The 20,497-nt window shown below is 44.4% G+C and overlaps 3 protein-coding genes across 3 annotated transcripts in view; 1 reads left to right on the top strand and 2 right to left on the bottom strand.

Moving 5' to 3' along the window:
- LOC111076213 (mitochondrial chaperone BCS1) overlaps window positions 1–20,497 on the bottom strand; it is a 93,508-nt gene that overhangs the window by 25,162 nt on the left and 47,849 nt on the right. The window lies entirely within an intron of this gene.
- LOC121405070 lies at window positions 3,710–7,048 on the top strand. The gene is made up of 3 exons (XM_041595666.1): window positions 3,710–5,558; window positions 5,898–6,297; window positions 6,967–7,048. Exons 1-3 carry the CDS (start codon window positions 3,710–3,712, stop codon window positions 7,046–7,048), a joined length of 2,331 nt encoding a protein of 776 aa, XP_041451600.1.
- The window catches only part of LOC111081322 (LIM/homeobox protein Lhx4), a 148,939-nt gene continuing 137,536 nt past the window's right edge, over window positions 9,095–20,497 (bottom strand). Inside the window, exon 5 of the mRNA XM_041595853.1 lies at window positions 9,095–9,382. Coding sequence (XP_041451787.1) covers window positions 9,250–9,382 — 133 coding nt within the window. The 3' untranslated portion in view covers window positions 9,095–9,249. The remainder of the gene's footprint in view (window positions 9,383–20,497) is intronic.

Here is a 20,497-nt window from a genome sequence, read left to right as displayed (position 1 = left end):
CTCAGGCTTGGCCATTTTCTTAACAGAGGACCAGTTTTTATTGAATGATATCTGTGCCATTTTAGAGCCATTCGAGTCAGCAACCTTGAACACGTCGGCTTCAAAACAGTAACTATATCCCTAATAATACCAACAACGCTGGACTTATTAATAAAGTTAGATAACTTTAAGCCAAAAATTAAGACGATGAATTAAGGGATGAAGCCTGTTCGTTTTTAGCAATAAAATTAAAAAGCAGACTGTCTCCATATGAAACCAGAACGGTTACACGGATGGCAACGATACTCGATACACGCTTTAAGAAGGAAGGATTTCATAACCCAGCTAATAAATATTTAAGAGTTGAACGTGCAGCACTGAAGTCAAATATAGTAAATATATAAATATATATATATATATATATAAATATCGCAATAAATATCCAAAAAGTAAAAAAATAACAAGATTCGACATTTTAATTTTTCATTTATTGTTCGGGCCAGCGGCTACTTAAGCGTCTATCACAATATTAAATGTAGCTGTAACTAGTATAAGAGTATCGAAACCTAAGCTTATGTATGTCCCCAGCGTTCGGCAGTGCTGCTGCGCTCTCCCTGTTAAAGGGCGCTCTGCACCTGCTGCGTCGGCTCTTGCATTGATCGGCCGTCGTGGCCCAAGTAGTTCTATGCTAATCTCTCGCCGCATAGGTTGCATACTGAACCCCCGCTTGTGAACATTTATCTGGCTGGGCAAAAGAGCGAGCAATTGGCTTCAGCTAGCCGCCGGTCTAAATAAACATTATAACGTTTAAATCAAAGTCTTTAACTGATTTGGATAAATATAAGTGCCAAAAAAGCTTGGCATCTCAAACATTGGTGACCCCGACGTGATTTAACTACAATTTTTAATCGCGTTTCGCTTAAAAACTTTAAAATTTGAATAAGATATTCGTTGCTGTGCCGTTTAACGACCAACAAATACATTTTGTGCAAATAAGAACAGTTAAAGTGCAAGTTCAGTGCGACTGCAGCCGTCTAATATTCCGTTGCTTAATCGCCGATTCTCTCTTGCTCTGCACCGCTGCAGCCGCGGCCCTTGACTTTCCGTGTCTTCTATTCTCGCTCCCGTTCTTTCGCCGTCGCTTAAGCGGTCTTGCATTTTCCGTTGTTTCGTTGTATTACACCGGTTGGCATGGACAAAGAGCCGAATACAGGTGCGGGCGGAAATATTGCGATGGAGGAAAAAAGGCTGAGGCTTTACAAGCGTAAAGTTCAGTCTCTGCATGATCGGCTGCAGCGTCTTGGCCAGTCATTCTCGGGGAATAAAATCGACAATTTAAGTGCGGCTGATATAGATGTGCGCCTCGATATGTTGGCTGAAATGCGTGAGGAGTTCAACAAGTCCCATAATGAGTTGGAATCACTGGATGAAGACGAGATTGGAAGTGAGCTGCGTGAAACGTTCGATACGCTCTTCATTTCTTTGAAAGCCGAGCTGCTGGCGGCTCTCGAACTAGGACATTTGCGCGTAGCTGCTCATTCCACTAGCATGCCAAATAGCTCTGGAGGTCATACCATCATCATGGCTCACAAGCAGCGGCTTCCTGAGCTGAAGCTGCCTAGCTTCTCCGGCGGCCATGTTTAATTCGGTCATCGAAGGGGATGCAGATCTCAGTGAAATCGAGAAGTTCCAACATCTTCGCTCATGTCTCTCGTTGGAGCTCTCCAGTGCCAATTATCGTGTGGCTCTGGACATACTTAGCAGACGTTTTAATAATAAACGGCTTGTTTTCATCAAGGAGATTCTTGGGCTCAAGAAGGTAGATTCGCATTCTGCTAAAAGGCTTCGGGAGTTTTCGGACGCAGTCAACTTGCATACGCGCGCCCTGCAGACATTAGGAAGTGCTGAGGAGATATCTGGATGCATGATAATCCACATGCTGCTGCAAAAGCTAGATGAGAAGACCCAAACCAAATGGGAAGAGACTGCGTCATCGGACAGGATACCCACAGCTGGGGAATTCTACGATTTCCTGGAGAAGCGATGCCAGAAGATGGAGAACGTGCAATACGCTATAGCAACACACGCTGGTAGCGCTCAGGTGGGAAAAAGCCAGTCTACACACCTTAAGAAAACCTTTGTTGCCTCTAACTCTTCCGCCGACCCGTCTGGATGCCCTTTCTGCCATTCAGCGGGCCACGGAATAAACTCGTGCAGCATCTTCACAAATTTATCTCCTTTTCTGCGTCACAAAGAAGTGAAGAAGCTGTCACTGTGTTTTAACTGCTTAAAATCGGGTCATCGGACTCGTGCATGCACAGGTGGCCAGTGTAGAGTTTGCGGAAGGAGGCATCATACCTTGTTGCACTTCGACTCATCTATAGCGCAAAGCTCCGCAGCTGGTTCTCTTCCAGAACGAGCAGTACAACCAAGAGCTATTACGCCGGTTCAGGATTCTGCCAGCAGTGTGCCGTCTCATGCGTCTACCTCTCTTGCTGCCCAAGGTCTCCACTCCGATATTGTGCTGCTGGCCACAGCTGTTGTTTTGGTGAAGAATCGATCTGGCGTTTTGGTTCCTTGTCGCGCTATTCTTGATTCAGGATCTCAGCTTCATCTCGTTACCTCCAGGTTCGCCCAGCAGCTTCAGCTTAGGAGAACTCAATCGTCTGCCCTTGTTTCTGGTCTGGGCGATACTAGCGTGTCCACTGAGGGATCCACCGTCAGCATTTGCATGCAGTCTCGCACTTCGGACTATTCGACGACACTCACTGCTCTCATCGCACCCACAATCACAGATAGCCAACCAAGTCTGGCAGTTAATGTAGCCGATTGGAACATTCCCTCCAACATTCAGCTTGCCGATCCCGCATTCTTTAATCCTCAGCGAGTAGATCTCCTCATTGGCGCGAGCATATTCTATGACCTTCTCTGCGTAGCTCATAGCTCATAGATGGATTGCCTCTTCTGCAGAAGACCCGGCTTGGGTGGATCGTATCTGGTGGTGGACAGAGGGTAACAAGCTCGTCGCTTTTGGCAACCCAAAATTCTCCGGATTCGGAGGATAGAATGAATGCAAGGTTGGATCGAACTCTTCGTATGTTTTGGGAAGTTGAGAATTGTGCGGAGTTTAGCTTAAGTACAAAGGAAGAAGCGGATTGTGAGGCGCATTTCGTAAGCCACTTTTCACGGTTGCCATCAGGGGAGTACTCTGTTCGACTGCCTTTAAAGCATGATGCTGATCACTTGGGAGAGTCCTATACTCAGGCGTATCGACGATTTCTCAGCTTGGAGCGAAAACTGGATCGTAATCCCGCGCTCAAGGAGCGTTACTCAGCTTTCATGAAGGAGTATACTGATTTAAAGCATATGTCCAAAGTCCATCCTGACTCACGTAGCCTCTGCAAGTATTTTCTGCCTCATCACTGCGTTTTAAAGGAGGATAGTACCACGACGAAGCTCCGTGTCGTTTTCGATGGCTCTGCAGCTACATCAACTGGATGCTCCCTAAATGATGTGATGATGACAGGTCCTGTTATTCAGCCAGCATTGTTTAACATACTGATCCGGTTCCGCACATATCCCGTCGCTCTCACTGGTGACATTTGTAAAATGTACCGCTGCGTAAAGGTATCTCCGCCCGACAATTTTCTCCAGTGTATCCTATGGCGAGATTCCATCCAGTCCGAGGTTCAGGTCTACACATTAGACACCGTCACATACGGTCCGCGCAATGCACCAGCTGGCCATCGACGAGGGTAATCCCTACCCTCTTGGCTCAGCTGCTCTGCAACAGGAGTTCTATGTTGATGATCTCATCTCTGGCGGCAACTCGGTCGCAGAGGTCATGGAAAAGATGCGCCAAACTTCAAGTCTACTGTCTTGCGGTAACTTTAAGCTTAGAAAATGGTGCTCGAGTAACCAGGAGGTGCTTGATGGAATTCCGGAGGACGACGTGGAGAAATTTCTACGGTTTCATGATGGAAGCGACATTACCAAAACTCTTGGTTTAGCTTGGGACCCTGCGTCGGATCAGCTGCTGGTTGCCTTGTCCGCGCTGGACTCGAATTCAAGGCCCTCCAAGCGGTCGGTTTTGTCAACTATTGCGCGTTTCTACGACCCTCTTGGATTGATTAATCCTGTTATTGTCAGGTGCAAGATCTTTCTTCAGCAGCTTTGGAGAGAACATTTGGACTGGGATGAAAGCCTACCGACAGCGCTGCACTCAACTTGGATTGACCTGAGAAACAGTTTGGCAAGCATCTCTCGCATTTCCTTTCCTCGCGTTGTCCATAATTCCGGCACAATTGTAGAGGTTCATCGATTTTGTGATGCCAGCATGGAAGCATATGGTGCTTGCATATATGTCGTGTCCAGGCAAGGGGAGTCGTCGAGCAATGTTTTGTGCTCAAAGTCTCGAGTGGCGCCACTAAAATCATTGTCGATTCCAAAGGTGGAATTGAGTGGAGCCCATTTGCTTGCGAAGGTTATGCGCAACTTAAAGGAGACGGGAATTTTCCCAGGTCAGTTTTACTGCTGGTCGGATTCGTCTACGGCGTTATCTTGGATTCGGGATGAGCCAGCCAAATTTCAGGTTTTCGTGGCAAATCGAGTGGCAACAATTCAGGAGTTGACGCAAGGCATGGAATGGCGCTATGTTCCCACATTGTTGAATCCCGCTGATATCCTCTCCAGAGGCTCGCTTCCCAGCTACCTCATCCAGTCAGAGCTGTGGTTTCACGGCCCCTCGTTTTTGTTAGGTTCTAAGGATGAGTGGCCTGTATCTGCCGTTTCTGAAACTCCGACCATTGAGCTTCGCAAGCGTGTATTGCTGATCGCGTCTCCACATGCCGATCTCACGTCCGGATGCAAATTTGCTAATTCTTTCTTTGGCATGCAGCGCACATTCGCCTACATGTATAAATTCGTTCATCGTCTTAGACATCCTGGACTCACGGTTTCTGACATACAGCAAGGAACGCATCTTCTTGTTCGACACGTTCAGCTGGCAAGTTTGTGGTCGGACATAAAGGAGATTAGACGCAATGGGCAAGTCAGGAAGTCTAGCTCCATCAGTTCGCTATCTCCGTTCATCGATCCGTCGGGTTTACTTCGAGTTGGAGGTCGTCTCGGCAACTCATCGCTCCCGTTTAATGCTCAGCACCCGCTTATTTTGCCCAAGGGACATCCCGTAACATCTGCAATGATAAGCTATTATCATCAACGGAACCTCCATGCCGGACCTCGCGCCTTGCTTGCTAAAATTCGATTAGAATATTGGCCTATTGGAGGAATCAAAGCCGTCTCGAAAGCGGTTAGCAAGTGTGTAAGATGCTTCAGAACGAGGCCGCGCATGGTTGAGCACATTATGGGGGACTTGCCTAAGGAGCGTCTGGAAGGATCGCGGGCCTTCGAAGTAACTGGAGTGGACTATTGTGGACCCTTTTTCTACCGATCAGAAATCCGCACGAGGCCTCCGATCAAGTGCTACATAAGCGTGTTTATTTGCTTCACATCTAAGGCCATACACATGGAGCTTGTTAAAGATCTGACCACCGCATCGTTCCTAGGCGCACTGAAACGTTTTACGTCCACTCGAGGAAGGCCAAGCCATATTTGGTCGGACAATGCTACAAATTTCGTTGGCGCTAAGAATGAGCTTCTGGAGCTGAAGAAGCTTTACCTGAGCGACTCGCACATGAAAGAAGTCCATGAATCCTGCTTGGCTGACACCATCGACTGGCATTTCATCCCCCCGCGCTCTCCGCACTTTGGCGGATTGTGGGAAGCGGCCGTGAAGTCCGCAAAGTATCACCTGTACCGCTCAGTTGGGCCATCCATCCTTAGCTTCGACGAGCTCCGCACCTTGATCTGCCAGATCGCGGCAATTGTTAATTCTCGCCCTTTGCTCTCGCTTTCAGAAAATCCTGATGACTTGGATGTGTTGAAGCCTGCTCATCTGCTTTTGGGAGGCCCGCATCAGTCAATTCTCGAGCCTGACCTAACGAAGCTCAACTACAACCGTCTGGATGGTTGGCATCGGGTCACTCAACTGCAGCAAACATTCTGGAGGCGTTGGCGCGAAGAGTATCTGACTCTTTTGCAAGAGCGCTCGAAGTGGCGTACGCCTGCGAAAAACCTCTGCGTCAACGATGTCGTCTTGGTGAAGGATGAGAATCTTCCTCCAATGCGTTGGCCACTGGCTAGAGTGGTCGACGTCGTCAAAGGCAAGGATGGAGTAGGCCGCGTGGCTGATTTGAAGACGGCTTCAGGAACCATCAGGAGGGCCGTTACTCGGCTGTGTTTGCTGCCCCTTGAGAAGTCAGTTGAAAGGCGAGCTTCCAACGGGGGAGTATGTTCGGGCCAGCGGCTACTTAAGCGTCTATCACAATATTAAATGTAGCTGTAACTAGTATAAGAGTATCGAAACCTAAGCTTATGTATGTCCCCAGCGTTCGGCAGTGCTGCTGCGCTCTCCCTGTTAAAGGGCGCTCTGCACCTGCTGCGTCGGCTCTTGCATTGATCGGCCGTCGTGGCCCAAGTAGTTCTATGCTAATCTCTCGCCGCATAGGTTGCATACTGAACCCCCGCTTGTGAACATTTATCTGGCTGGGCAAAAGAGCGAGCAATTGGCTTCAGCTAGCCGCCGGTCTAAATAAACATTATAACGTTTAAATCAAAGTCTTTAACTGATTTGGATAAATATAGGTGCCAAAAAAGCTTGGCATCTCAAACAGCCTGCCAGATTGGCAGAATCGACCACTGTGCGTACGCAATCCATCTGGAAACTGGTCTCTCTGCAGTATTTATATATAAGCTGCAAAAACAGACGAGGCGGACAGACAAGAGTGAGCACAACGAGTTATTGGAAGCGTATCAAGGCCTTTATACAGTAGCCTTGCCCATAATCTTGAAGACTAAAACTATTTTACAGATAGCATAGATGGAGGTTTAAATCTATGCTATCTGTGAAATATCACTCATCTTCAGAGAAATCTCACTGCAGCGGAATGCAAGCACCGGAGGATACAATGCAATTTCTGACGACATGTCCAATCGTAAAGGAGATTAGATATATGTAGATATATGTATGCTGGGCACTCACCAATACTCCCAAACAAAAACACAAATACGAATAAGGGAACAGTAAAATCTTGAAGAAAAGACAACAACAAAATCATAACAAAAGTAGGGTAACACCAATCAGAGAAGAGATAAAACCGGTTTTTGCTGGACGGATCGCATACACACAAAGTATGCAAAGTATTTCGGTATGCTGGTACACATCACAAACTATGTATGCATACAAGAATTTGTTTCCTATGCTGAGGGCAATTACAAAAACAAATGGGCTCCGTGGGCAATGGGCCTGGGCATCGCTGTATTAGATGTATATAAAATATTTCGGAAGTCCATCTCTAACAGTCCAGGGCTTGACTTAACGCTTAACCATTTTAATGAGCAAGAGTTTTTTGGGAATTTTGGGAAAAAATACCGCAAAAAAATAATGAAATTTGAATTTGAAAGCTTAATCTTCCAGGCGTTAAGCTGCAGATACAAAGTGTCTGGGTCGGATTTTAAGCCGCATTTGTCAGCTTTTCAGAACTGCAAAGTTCTATGCAACCAGATACAAGATACTTAAGTTATGTGAAAAATAGAAGCACTACCTCTGAAAAAAAACATCAGATTTTTAAAATTCTTAAAAACCATAAAAAAAAAATATTTAAAAAAATTTTTAAATCTCGAAATCCATCAGAAAAAGTCATTTTGGTCCACAGTCTGAAGAAAAAGTTAAATTTAGTTGATTTGTGTAATCTACCACCTGTTGGGTTGTTGCTTCCAACTGTTGTTTTAGGGCACCTAAAAGCTCGTTGACCTGGGCTATTTGAACTGATATCAATTGCTTGACGAGATCGAACGGAAGGAACGATCTGATATCGTTCCTTGATTCCGCGTTAGGCCTTGTTAACTTTTCGAATTCTGATGTTTATTTTACTCTATTAAAAGAGTTTCATTTAATAAAACAAATCTATCTATCACCGATTATAATTTGTATAGTATTAATTATATTAATTTAACTGGTCTCCCTACTCTCCTTATGGGGTCGTCCTTATAATAATTATAGAGTCGTCTGCTGTCGATTTTAGGGTCTTCATTCTGTTGTTGATGTTGTTATTTATATTTTTTTTTACGCAGAATTGTGTTGGAAGCGTGTGTCCTCCCTGCAGCTCCCTCTCTATGCAGCGATTTAACGGTTATGATTTATTTATTTCATTGATATTCTTTCTTCGTTGGTTTTGGATTTTACGCGTCGTTTATAATCCCGGTTAAATTTCACCTCACTTTTATTTGTCTTTTGGTTCACACCGCGTAGAGAAATCGCGCTTGTCATAAGCGCATACCGCCGAAGATGATGACGCGACAACGCTGATAGCACACAACCTGAAGCACTAACCATTCCAATTAGCATAACAAGGCCGTGTCCTTCATGGAACGACACAGAAGCTGCCTGGCCTTTCGGGAAGCAATATCCTTAGCTACTAAGCTAAAAATACTTAATAATAATAAAGAATATTTCGCAGTTGCCTGGCCACACAGGCAACTCCGACTAAACAAGAAAACCACTTATATTACACCATGGATCAAACCCAAACGTCCAGCTAAAAACGTTAGGGACAAAGAAGAGGCACAACAGACAGCTTTTGGCAATAAAAGCAGCGTCGCCAGAACAATCAAGGCAGTCCATCTGGACTCGAATATGGTCAATATCAGCCTTCCTGATCACCTTGAAGGCCTTGAAGGGAAACCTCGTGGACGAGCCTGTAATCTCTTTACTCCCGAAATCTGTATATTAAGACTAATAAAAATAAAAACCTACTTTTTCCATCTTACTGTGTCACCTTATTATTGAACCAGGGGGCCTTTTCTTTCAGCCACCACATTCAAAGATTAAACAAATTTCTGTGAACCCGGCCACAAATCGAAGTTAATGCCATTTTTAAAGGTATTAAGGTAATGCTATGTTCATTGGTGATGTTATGTCGTTTTGGAACAGACTATTTAAAATCGCATAATAATATCGACGGCAATTTAGTTTACCTTTCAATCTAGAACTGTATAAAAAAATAATTATATATATTTCCATTTACGGAGTGGGATAGGGGATAGATTTTGGATTATTACATTTTGATTTAATTGAATTTTTAAAGATAATCTATAAAATTAATTGTGTTCTAAAATAAAAGTTCATTTCATAAAAGACATTTAATATTATTAATCCTTGGCTCTTCTGGGTCTTCCAACTTTTCCTTTTCTTTGTGCAAGCGTACCATTCGAATTTGATGGGCTTTTGAGCAATTTATGCCAATCCTGTTCACACACCAAGCTTGCTCCTAGCATAGTGTACCTGAAAAAAGTATTACAAAAGTCGTGTGTTTAATTATATGTAGGACCTTTGATTGTCAAATATTAGGGATAATGTTGCGCGTTCACCAGGACAACTTGATCAGCGATCAGTGATTGATCTTATCCATCATGTTTTGAGGTCTGGTCCATACGTCCATACGTCGCCAATACAATTGGCTCATGACCTATTGATATTTTCTTCGAAAATTCGCGATTCGCAACAAAATACAGTCACGTAAAATTCTAATATTTCTTCGTAAAACTGAATTATTCCGCCAATTGCATGATTTTTTATTAATTTTTGCTTTGTTTATTTCTTTTCCTTTGCGATTTAGTGCATATTCTAATTGTTATGTCAGCTATCGATATAAGCCAAAACCAATCCACCATTCACGAGACCAATGGACCGTACTATTTTCACGATCCATTTCTCAAAATCTGATTCATGAATTCTTGCATCAAAATCACTAAATCATGTGCGTTCACCAACACTATTGGAATAAGTCCATCTCTGATCGCTGATCAAGTTTTCCTGGTGAACGCGCCCAATATTAGGATATTTCTGATCTTGGTGTTAAACTAGACCCCAAGTTAAAGTTTCCTGAACACATTTCTACCATGGTCAATAAGGCCATTGGTTAATAAAGAGGGGGTCAAAGGAATTTGACGACCCCTATATAACGAAGAATCTCTTTATCTCGCTTCTTCATCCGATTATGTATGGTACCCTCAATACAAAGTATACCAGGACCGTATAGAATAAGTCCAGAAAAAATTTTTGACTTTTTGACTTTCTGCGTGGCCTAAACTGGGATGCAGGTGTGTGACTGCCATCTTACCCGCGTAAATTGCTTTTAATAAACCTTCCAACCTTATTTCGTTTGAGAAAAATACTTGGACCACCACCTATTTATGTTCGACAGGCAAATTTAACTGAACTGTTCAAAAAAATAACTGATACAATGGCGCTGTTCAGTCGCATATTTATGCATTAATTAATATTACATAATATACACTTATCGAATAAGTCAGGTCGACCCATGTAACGGGAGACATAATAACAAACGACAAAGCATTGTAGCTGAGTCAACAATAACCGCTTCTGCAGCAATTTCTGCCAACGATGCCAACGATCGCTCTTCAGAGGGCAAAAACACTGGTGCAATTGCTGACTATCACAATTGCCCAATAACACAAGATCATATTAAACCCAAATTAATTTAATATTAATTCCAATTCCCTTTTACCATATTCTTACTAGACTCAGCACTTTCTGTACCTTTTGTTACCTATAAATAGAATTTAAGTTTGTTGAATAAAATCAGTATCAGAAACAGTACCATCACTGCCTGTTCACTCATTCTCTACAACTGCAATCAACAGAGGCTGTCGCCGTGTCTTCAGAGCCTCATTTGCTAGACGTAGGAAACCCTCTCCGCAGTCCAACTGGTTCAAGTTCTAGTTGCGACGACAAATTTGTAAACGGTTTATGTATTGTATGCATACCAAAACACACACACAAATACACATTAACATTTGGTGACCCCGACGCAGGAAAATCTGCAGACACAAACTGGCAACAAGCCACATACTTACGGTAGAATCTCCTACCAATAAGTAGAACAAATTGGCAGATCTGTCACTTTCAGATCATCAGCCAACAAGATCAACGATAATAATATCAAGATCACAAGTGCGTTTCACCAGCACAAAATCTCCATCCAGTACGTCGTCTGTACTTATACTTTGAACCACATCGGTTGCGAATAGAAGCGTATCCAGCTGCAAAGCGAATAAAATACTCCCAACGGGTCAAAGTATAATTAAGAGGCGAAATGGATTCCCACAAGGAGGAACACGCTGCCGCCACAGAGGCATTAAATAAGCAGCAGCAAGAAATTGGAGATGAAATTTCGAAGATAATTAGGAACTTCAAAAAAGACTCTCCAGAAAGGAAACAGAATATAACGTACTTCCAAACAAAAAAGGCGGCTCTCGAGGATGCATGGAATAGATTTAACGAAATCGACACCAAGATATCAAAGGCATATAAGACCGACCACTACCTTAAATTTCGTGAGGACTTGCGTAAAACACTAAAAACGTACGTTGCGATGTTTACTGAAAGCATGGACAAGCTAAATCAGGCATCAAGTGCTCATGTGGGTCAAAATGTCGAACCACAATCGAATGATCGGAGCCAGCAACCAACGGAGGCTTACAGAAAATTGCCTTCACTATGTCGCCGACAAAAGGCCATAGTAGAGTCCATAAAACGCATTCTGAGACAATTCTCAGAGGCGGGAGGACGTACATCAAGTGATTTGATAAAATCACTATGGACTCAAGCACAAGAAGTCCATTTTACTATCCACGAGGAATACGATAACCCAGAAGAAGGAGGATACAACATGGAAGCCTACCTGACCCTGGAAAAAGAGGTTCAAAGTGCATTGGCAAAACCAGAGACATCAAACAATAATTACGTGCAGCTTCCACGCATCAACATTCCCAAGTTTGATGGGGACATACTAAAATGGTCCCAGTTCTATGACCTATGACCTATCTATGCCCACAGTTCGGAAGATGTGGTATCTGAAAACAACCGTAACTGGAGAGGCAGAAAGATTGATCCGACATATCGATCTAAAGGAAGAAAATTATTTGAGCGCCTGGGAAATTCTGATTGATACATACAACAATCCCAGAGACGTCGCTAGCACGGTATTGAACCGCTTCCTAAATTATAACACAGTTAATGACGACTCCAAGTCATTAAAAGAGTTTTACGTTACAACTATCGAATCCCTGGCATCACTAAAGGGATTGGGCATCAATATATCCACATGGGATCCAATACTGATTGCCGTCATCAAAAATAAGCTGGATGTCACTAACAGAGCCTTGTACGAGCAATCATTGGGAACCTCAAAGGATATACAGGCCTTAGACACAATGCTTCAGTTCCTAGAACAAAGAGTTCGAGTTCTAGGAACAGGCAAAAAGACACAAATGTCAAGGAAAGAGCCAAAAGGCACAACATGTGCAACAGTAAACACAAATCGAAGACGCCTCTCTGCTCATTCTGCAAGAAGGCAAGCCATTGGCTCTACGGATGCGATGAGTTTCGCTCCAAATCACCATCAGAACGACTAAATTGGGTACAAAAGCAGAAATTGTGTGTCAACTGTTTTAAAACAAGCCACAAAACAAATGCATGCCCAGGTCGGACATGTTTCAAGTGCGACAAAAAACACAATACACTGCTGCACTTGGACAATAATTACAACCTGTTAGCTACAGCAAAAGTAGCAGTAGAAGCAAACAATGGACAGAGAGCCAATTTCAGAGCCTTGCTGGATTCGGGATCACAGATCAACCTGATCTCTGAGCGAATGGCATCAATGTTGTCAGTGAAACTTAATGATACAACATTACGCATCGAAGGAATTGGAGGTCAGTCAAAAACCAGCAGAGCACGAGTAAATGTTCTAATAAAATCCCTTCACGGCGGATTTACGCAAAGAATTGAAGCATTCGTACTACCTCAGATAATTGCTGATCAACCAGCGCAGGCACTCGATGAAATGAACTTGAACATACCAAACAATTGCCCACTGGCAGATCCGGATTTTTATAAACCGGGAAAACTCGACATGCTCATCGGAGCAGAGCACTATTATTCGCTACTACTCCCAGATCAAAAACAGCCAAATTCAGTAGGCCCGTTGCTGCAAAATACAAAATTGGGATGGATTTTGGCAGGAAAAATCAGGTCTGCACACAACTCCGCATCCATGTGTGCAATTGGACTCAACGAGCTAATGGAAAAATTCTGGACTCTGAACAACTTAGAGACGGAAAAAAAACCACGCACGCCAATCGAAGCACATTGCGAAGCTCACTTTATAGAGAACTTACAAACAGCATCGGATGGCAGGTTGATAGTAAAACTCCCATTTTCCGAACACTCTTCAGCCCTGGGGGGGTCTTTGGAAACTGCAACGAAAAGATTCCTGGCATTAGAGCGACGGATTTCACCAGACTGGTGAAAGGCTGGAAAGGCTATGTGGAATTCATGAATGAATATGAAGGACTTGGACACATGAAGATGGTCCCTGCAACACAAGTGCCGGAAAAACACTACTTCATACCACACCACTGTGTACTCAAACCTGAGAGCACCAGCACAAAGTTACGGGTCGTGTTTGATGCATCATGTAAATCAACAAGCGGAAAGTCTCTAAACGACATTCTGCATGCCGGACCCACTGTTCAGAGTGAACTTATGTCCATTCTACTACGTTTTCGTACACATAAGTACGTATTCACAGCGGACATCGAGAAAATGTACCGACAAGTGTGGATAAATCCCGAGTATCAATTTCATCAGATGATAGTCTGGAGAAACAATCCATCTGAAAATATCAGGTACTATCGCTTAAAAACAACGAAATGTCGGGATCATTTGGCAACTTGGAGCCAAAACAGATTACCTATTGGATCTGCTGCATTGAAGAACGATTTCTATGTGGACGACTGTCTCACTGGCGCGGATACCATTCAGGAAGCGATACAAGTTCAACAAGAACTTAATAAAATATTGCTACCGTTCGGCCTTAAACTTCGCAAATGGTGCTCCAACAACGACCAGCTCTTGCAAGGAATCCCTAAAATGGACATTGTCAACGACGTCAAACTAGGTGAAACATTAGAGCAATACAGCGTGAAAACGCTGGGTCTCATTTGGATGCCAAAACAAGACCAACTGCGAGGACGAACCACAAAAAGCCAAGCAACACGCATCACCAAAAGGGTCGTGTGCTCAGAATTGGCCCAAATCTTTGACCCACTGGGTCTCTTTGCTCCAGTCATAGTCAAGGCAAAAATATTTATGATTGGGACGATGCACTGCCATTACAACTCCAAAACGAATGGATGGAGTACCGGGGGGACCTACAATCATTAAACTCAATGGAGATTCCCCGGCACGTATATGATGGACTGATTCCACCATTGTACTGTCCTGGAATAACGCATCGGCGTCCACATACCACAGCTTCGTAGCAATTCGAATCGCCAAAATCCAGGCATTGACTAACCAACTACAGTGGCGTCATGTTTCATCAGCCAATAACGCAGCAGATGTCCTTTTAATAGGAATCCTAGCAAGCAAGCTAAGGGATCATAGCCTATGGCTACACGGACCATTATTCTTGCACGGATCAGGAGATAAATGGACAAAACCACCCATCATTGAGCCCAGCAATCTCGAGAGAAAGTCTAAGCATGTCCGCTTGCCAATCGCATCTAGCCCTCTTGGAGAAGAGATATATACATGCAGACACAGCAACTCGTTCAAGAAACTACAACGTATTGTAGCGTACATGTTTCGCTTCTGCTACAAAACTAAAAGAGCACCTACAACTTTGCGCAGGAGAACTAAGGCGTGCTCGCACTATGATCCTACGAACGATTCAACAAGTTGAGTTAACAGAGGATTTAAAACGCTATAAAACAGTGGATAAAAAAAGTTCGATCATTTCGTTATCTCCCTTACTAGGAGATGATGAGCTTATCCGAGTTGGCGGAAGACTCGAAGAAGCTCAAATTCCGTTCAACGCAAAACATCCAATCCTGCTACCGTACAACGACCCAATAGTTAAAATGATTATGCGAGAGCTTCATGAGGAAAATCTGCATTGCGGTGCCCAGGCATTAAGGGCAATCGCAAGACAACAATATTGGATTATCAACGACAAGACGATGGCTAGAAGCAGACCAAAGCTGATGCACCAGATCATGGGCAAACTTCCAGCACAAAGAGTCACGCAAGCAAGCCCATTCCTTAATGCAGGCGTTGACTACTGCGGACCAATTATGATCCACCATAAAATCCGAGGAAAACGGCCAGATAAGGCATACATTGCCGTATTCTGCTGCTTCTCCACAAAGGCTGTACATCTGGAGTTAGTAAGTGACTTAACCACAGATGCATTCTTGGCAGCACTCCGGCGATTCCTTAGCAGACGCGGAAAGTGTCAGACTATACATTACGAAAACGCAACAAATTTCGTCGGCGCAAATAACAAGCTAAAGGAATTGAAAGAAGCAATATTTAGCGAAAAGGCACATGCTCTGATCACAAATCATTGCAACAAAAAACAAGTGGATTTTAAATTTATTCCTCCTCGGGCCCCATCGTTTCGCGGCCTCTGGGAAGCTGCGATAAAATCAGCGAAAAGGCTGCTAGTTACAACCACAGAAACAGCATCCTTGACGTTTGAGGAGCTGAACACAGTCATAATCGAAATTGAAGCAATTCTCAACTCCCGACCCATAACTCCAATGTCAAATGATCCAACGGATACAAGTGCGCTTACTCCAGGGCATTTCCTGATCGGTGAACCTTTGACCGCAGCACCCGACGTCAACACCGATCGTCAAGAGAAAACTCTGGTTTAGCGCTGAAAATTGGTTTCACGCTTAAAACATGCATTTTGGAAACAATGGTCTACGGAATACGTCCACGAACTACAAACTCGGCATAAATGGAAAACTACCGCTCCAAACGTGACCAAAGGATTATTAGTTTTGGTGAAGGAAGACAACCTTCCAGTAATGAAGTGGCCAATGGGTCGCATCATCAAAACTTATCCTGGGCAAGACAGCCATGTACGAGTGGTTGATGTCAAAACATCGTCCGGCGTATACAAACGCCCCATCAGTCGTCTCGCCCCATTATTCTCAGAGGAGGTAGCAACAAAACGCTCCAAAAATGCTATTCAAGACATTGCGGAAATAGAGGAGCCACCAACACAGTGAAAAAGGTTATCATTACCTACACTAACATCCACATTGTTAGTGTTACTTTTCATCACTGTAAACACTCACCGAGATCAATTCATGGGATTTACTCCAGAAGAATTTCGACGCTGCTTTAAGCTACTCAACGCAGAATACATCTGCTTTGATCATCAAACAGTCTTCAATGTCGACAATCGCTGTGAGTTTCAGTTGTTTAACAATAAAACAGCACCTTAATGTGAAGTGACCCACACGAAGGCGGACATGGTGTGGTCCAAAACTCAGCAAGCAAATAAATGGATTTTTGCAACACACTCTACAATGAGACTTCAGGCAGTTTGCAACGGGTCTCCGTCAACCATACAACTAGAAGGAACTGGCTCGCAATACAGAAATAAGCATCAGTACCTTCAGCACAACAATCAGTGAAGTCAAATCGACCTACACTCGATTTTGGGACATACGCTTACTAACGACACCCCCTTCGCCAGCAACTGTACAATTGGAGAACCAAACATCAGACTATCTTCAAGAATTGGAAGATTTAAGCCTGCAATTGGTGGCAATCAATCAACAAAGGCTGCCACACCATCTCAATACAATGCAGCATCATCAAATCGCTACTTATGCTGCCCTAGCAATATCAATGCTATTGATTGTTGCGTTCATTATCCGAAAGAAGTATTAATCATGGAACCCAAGGCCGTCAACAATCAACCAAGCAGAGCCACGCGGATCATCACCCCCGATCCCCATTCCACGCCGCTTTTCAGACGACTTGGGCGATGGTTCAACGGCCCGGAGAATGTTCAGTCGCATATTTATGCATTAATTAATATTACATAATATACACTTATCGAATAAGTCAGGTCGACCCATGTAACGGGAGACATAATAACAAAGGACAAAGCATTGTAGCTGAGTCAACAATAACCGCTTCTGCAGCAATTTCTGCCAACGATGCGATCGCTCTTCAGAGGGCAAAAACACTGGTGCAATTGCTGAATATCACAATTGCCCAATAACACAATATCATATTAAATCCAAATTAATTTAATATTAATTCAAATTCCCTTTTACCACATTCTATGTCATGTCCATAAAAAGGGGTAACATAAATGAAACAAAAATACAAGTGAATGACGAACAAAACTCTCGATCAGTTGCGAAATACCTCGAAAATGAAAAAATGAATTACTACACCTACCAACTTAAACGTAGCAAAGGATTACAAGTGGTTATCAAAGGAATCGAACCAACAGTCCCAATCAATGAGATAATAGATGGACTTAACGATAAGGGCTTCGAAGTCAAAATGGCTTTGAACATAATAAATAAAAATAAAATTCCCCAGCCAATGTTCAAAGTAGAACTGACACCTGAAAGTATGCATATAAGTAAAAATGAAGTTCACCCAATATACAAGCTTCAATACCTACTGCACCGTAGGATCACCGTTGAGGAACCACACAAACGAAATGGACCGGTCCAATGCACAAATTGCCAGGAATATGGACACACGAAAACCTATTGCACTCTACGGGCAGTCTGCGTTGCCTGTGGTGATGTTCATCTCACTGAGGCCTGCTCCGTAAATAAGGAGGACCCATCTGCCAAAAAATGAAGCAACTGTGGGGCACTGAACAATCATCGTCTCTTAAATAATCTTGCAAAACAACGCTACTGAAGAAGCTCAGTAGTTCAACATTTGGTGACCCCGACGTGATTTAAAACATATATATACATATATAGATTGTATCACGAACAAAACAAAATCATAACACTTGTCGGATGGTTTAATTCGCTTTGAACCACGGTTTTTCGGTTCGTCGTTTGTGCACAAGCAACAGAAACGGTTCTCGCGTCATCTGCTTTGTGGTCGCTTGCTTGCTGTTGTTTTGTTTCGGTTTCGTGCTCTTAGTGTGCATGCCTTTGTTGTTGTCGGATGCACAAGTGCAGTGCGTTTCAAACTATTTAGCTCTCGCTGCTGATCTGTAAGACTGCAAGACCGTATGTTTTGAACGCTGCATCGATTGTACAGTTCGTGTAAAACTGATCGAGGTTATTCACCGGCTGTTAACCTCTACACTCTCTCAGTGACTCTAAGCCCAGCTTTTCTGCTGAACATACACGATGGCTTCTAATAGCACCCCTTCAATCTTGCCCACCTCACCATTGTTCGTCGATTCGGAAGCTGCATTCAACAAGCGCAAGGTGCGATCCATGGTAGGGGCAGCACGGAGAATGGAAACTGCCGTCGGCAAGGAGAAGATTGGCGAACTCAGTGAGGAGGAGTTGAATGTGCGACTAAAGTTGCTGGCGGATCTGGTCGCTTTGTTCAACGAGCACCATAATGCCCTGGAGAGGATTTATCTCGATGAGATCGGCAGTCCCTTGAGGGAGGAGTTTGACGAATGCGTGGTCATGCTGGAGATTAGCATGAAGCGGGAGTTGAATAAGCGGCAGCCCACAATGCTCCCATGCTCAACAATGCGGACGGACCATGTTGGAGAGGCCACAGCTACAGTCATAGTGCAGAGTCGGCCTCGCCTGCCGGAATTAAAGCTTCCCGAATTCAGTGGGGGCTACGCGCAATATGCCGCGTTTTGGTGCATGTTTGCATCCATAATTGACAAGGATTCTGACCTAACGAATGTGGAGAAGCTGCAGCACCTACGATCCTGCCTGAATGGACCTGCTCTAGACACAATCTCTTCGTTAGAATTCAGCCACGCCAGCTATCCCATCGCCCTAGACCTTCTTAACAAACGATTCAATAACAAGCGTTTAATATTTCAGGCACATGTCACCGACATTTTGGGTGTGCAGCGTATTGAGACCTCGTCTGTGTCCCAACTCCGGTCATTGTCAGATACTGTAAATGCCAATCTGCGCGCCTTGCAGAGTGTGGGGACAAAGGACCAGATTGCTGACTGCATTCTGATACATAGCCTGCTACAGAAAGTGGACAGCGCCACACAAGCCAAGTAGGAGGAATGCTCGTCAATGGATAGCATACCCACAAGCCAGCAATTTACCGCTTTTCTGGAGCAAAGATGCCAGAGGTTGGAGACTCAGGAGCACGCTAAGGACATGTACACCAATAGCAACCGGAAACACTGCCTGGTTGCAACTACCTTCAAGCCGATTGCCTGCGCGCTCTGCGGCGATACCGGACATTCGATATATCGATGTTCTCAGTTCAACAACCTATCTCCTCGACTTCGGCTCCAGGAAGCTAAGAAGCTATCGCTATGCACCAACTGCCTCCGATCAGGCCATCAGCATGGTGAATGTCGTTCACGATCCTGCCGAGAATGTGGTGCTAAGCATCACACACTTCTTCATTTCGAGTCTCCGCCCTACACTTCTCAAGCCATTCTGCCTCAACTCTTCAAATCAACATCGACTCCACGAATTCCCGCGATACCCTCTGTCGGTGAACATGCCGTAATATCTTCAGCCTCGTCGCTTTTAGCCCAGAGTCATCGACGGGACGCCGTAATTTTTCCCACTGACATAATCAGCGTGAGGAGTCGTTCTGGATCGCAGGTGCATTTCGTCACTTCTCGTCTGGCTTAACAGTTGCAGCTACAGAAGAAAGACTCGGAAGTTTCCGTTTCTGGTCTAGGCGAGTCGTGTGCCATATCCGAAGGATGCTGCGTTGGTATCCAACTGGAATCACACGCGTCCAACTATGCTGCGACCATTACGGCACTTATTGCTCCAACCATTACGGGTAACCAACCCAATGGTTTCCTCGACATTAATCGCTGGAACATGCCCTCCAACATACCTCTGGCGGATCAGAAGTTTTACCAGCCCCAGCCAGTTGATATTCTGATTGGAGCGGCTCTGTTCTTCGAGCTTCTATGCGCTGGCAATATCAAGTTGGGAACTGGACTGCCACGTTTTCAGGAGACCAGACTGGGATGGATAGTTGCAGGAGAGGCCCCTCACTCGACCCAGCATAGGGTCAGACATAAAGTCCGGAGTAGCGGTGCTGAAGAAGGTGCTGAAGACAATAGAATAACAGTGCTGCCAAAGAAGGATGTTAAAGACCCGTGCTCTTCAACGGGGGGAGAATGTTCAGCTAAGCGCCGGCCCATGGCAGCACAAAGAGAGCAGAGCTAATCTCTTACGCACAACATTGCCTACCTGACGCTGCGCTCTTGAGTCATTTGCCCCTGCCCGAAACTCGTCAGCCGACGAAGGCTGTGAAGGAGGCTCGTCTGCGCAGCAGATGCACTTCAAATTCGATCATCACCGTAGTTAAACGTTTGGCTGTCTGGCACAGTGACCTGCCTGC

The sequence above is a fragment of the Drosophila obscura genome, unplaced genomic scaffold (assembly GCF_018151105.1).
Source record: "Drosophila obscura isolate BZ-5 IFL unplaced genomic scaffold, ASM1815110v1 contig_137, whole genome shotgun sequence".
NCBI lineage: Eukaryota > Metazoa > Arthropoda > Insecta > Diptera > Drosophilidae > Drosophila > Drosophila obscura.
The sequence above is the reverse complement of the archived record's forward strand: the minus strand, read 5'-3'. Positions and strand labels throughout refer to the sequence as shown.

What these genes read in the sequence shown, in the direction of transcription:
- LOC121405070 (XM_041595666.1), top strand. Translation starts at nt 3,710, where the DNA reads ATGCACCAGCTGGCCATCGACGAGGGTAATCCCTACCCTCTTGGCTCA. An exon ending in GTTCCTAGGCGCACTGAAAC is followed by an intron (nt 5,559 to 5,897) that starts GTTTTACGTCCA and finishes TCTCGCTTTCAG; the next exon opens with AAAATCCTGATGACTTGGAT. An exon ending in TGTTTGCTGCCCCTTGAGAA is followed by an intron (nt 6,298 to 6,966) that starts GTCAGTTGAAAG and finishes ACTCATCTTCAG; the next exon opens with AGAAATCTCACTGCAGCGGA.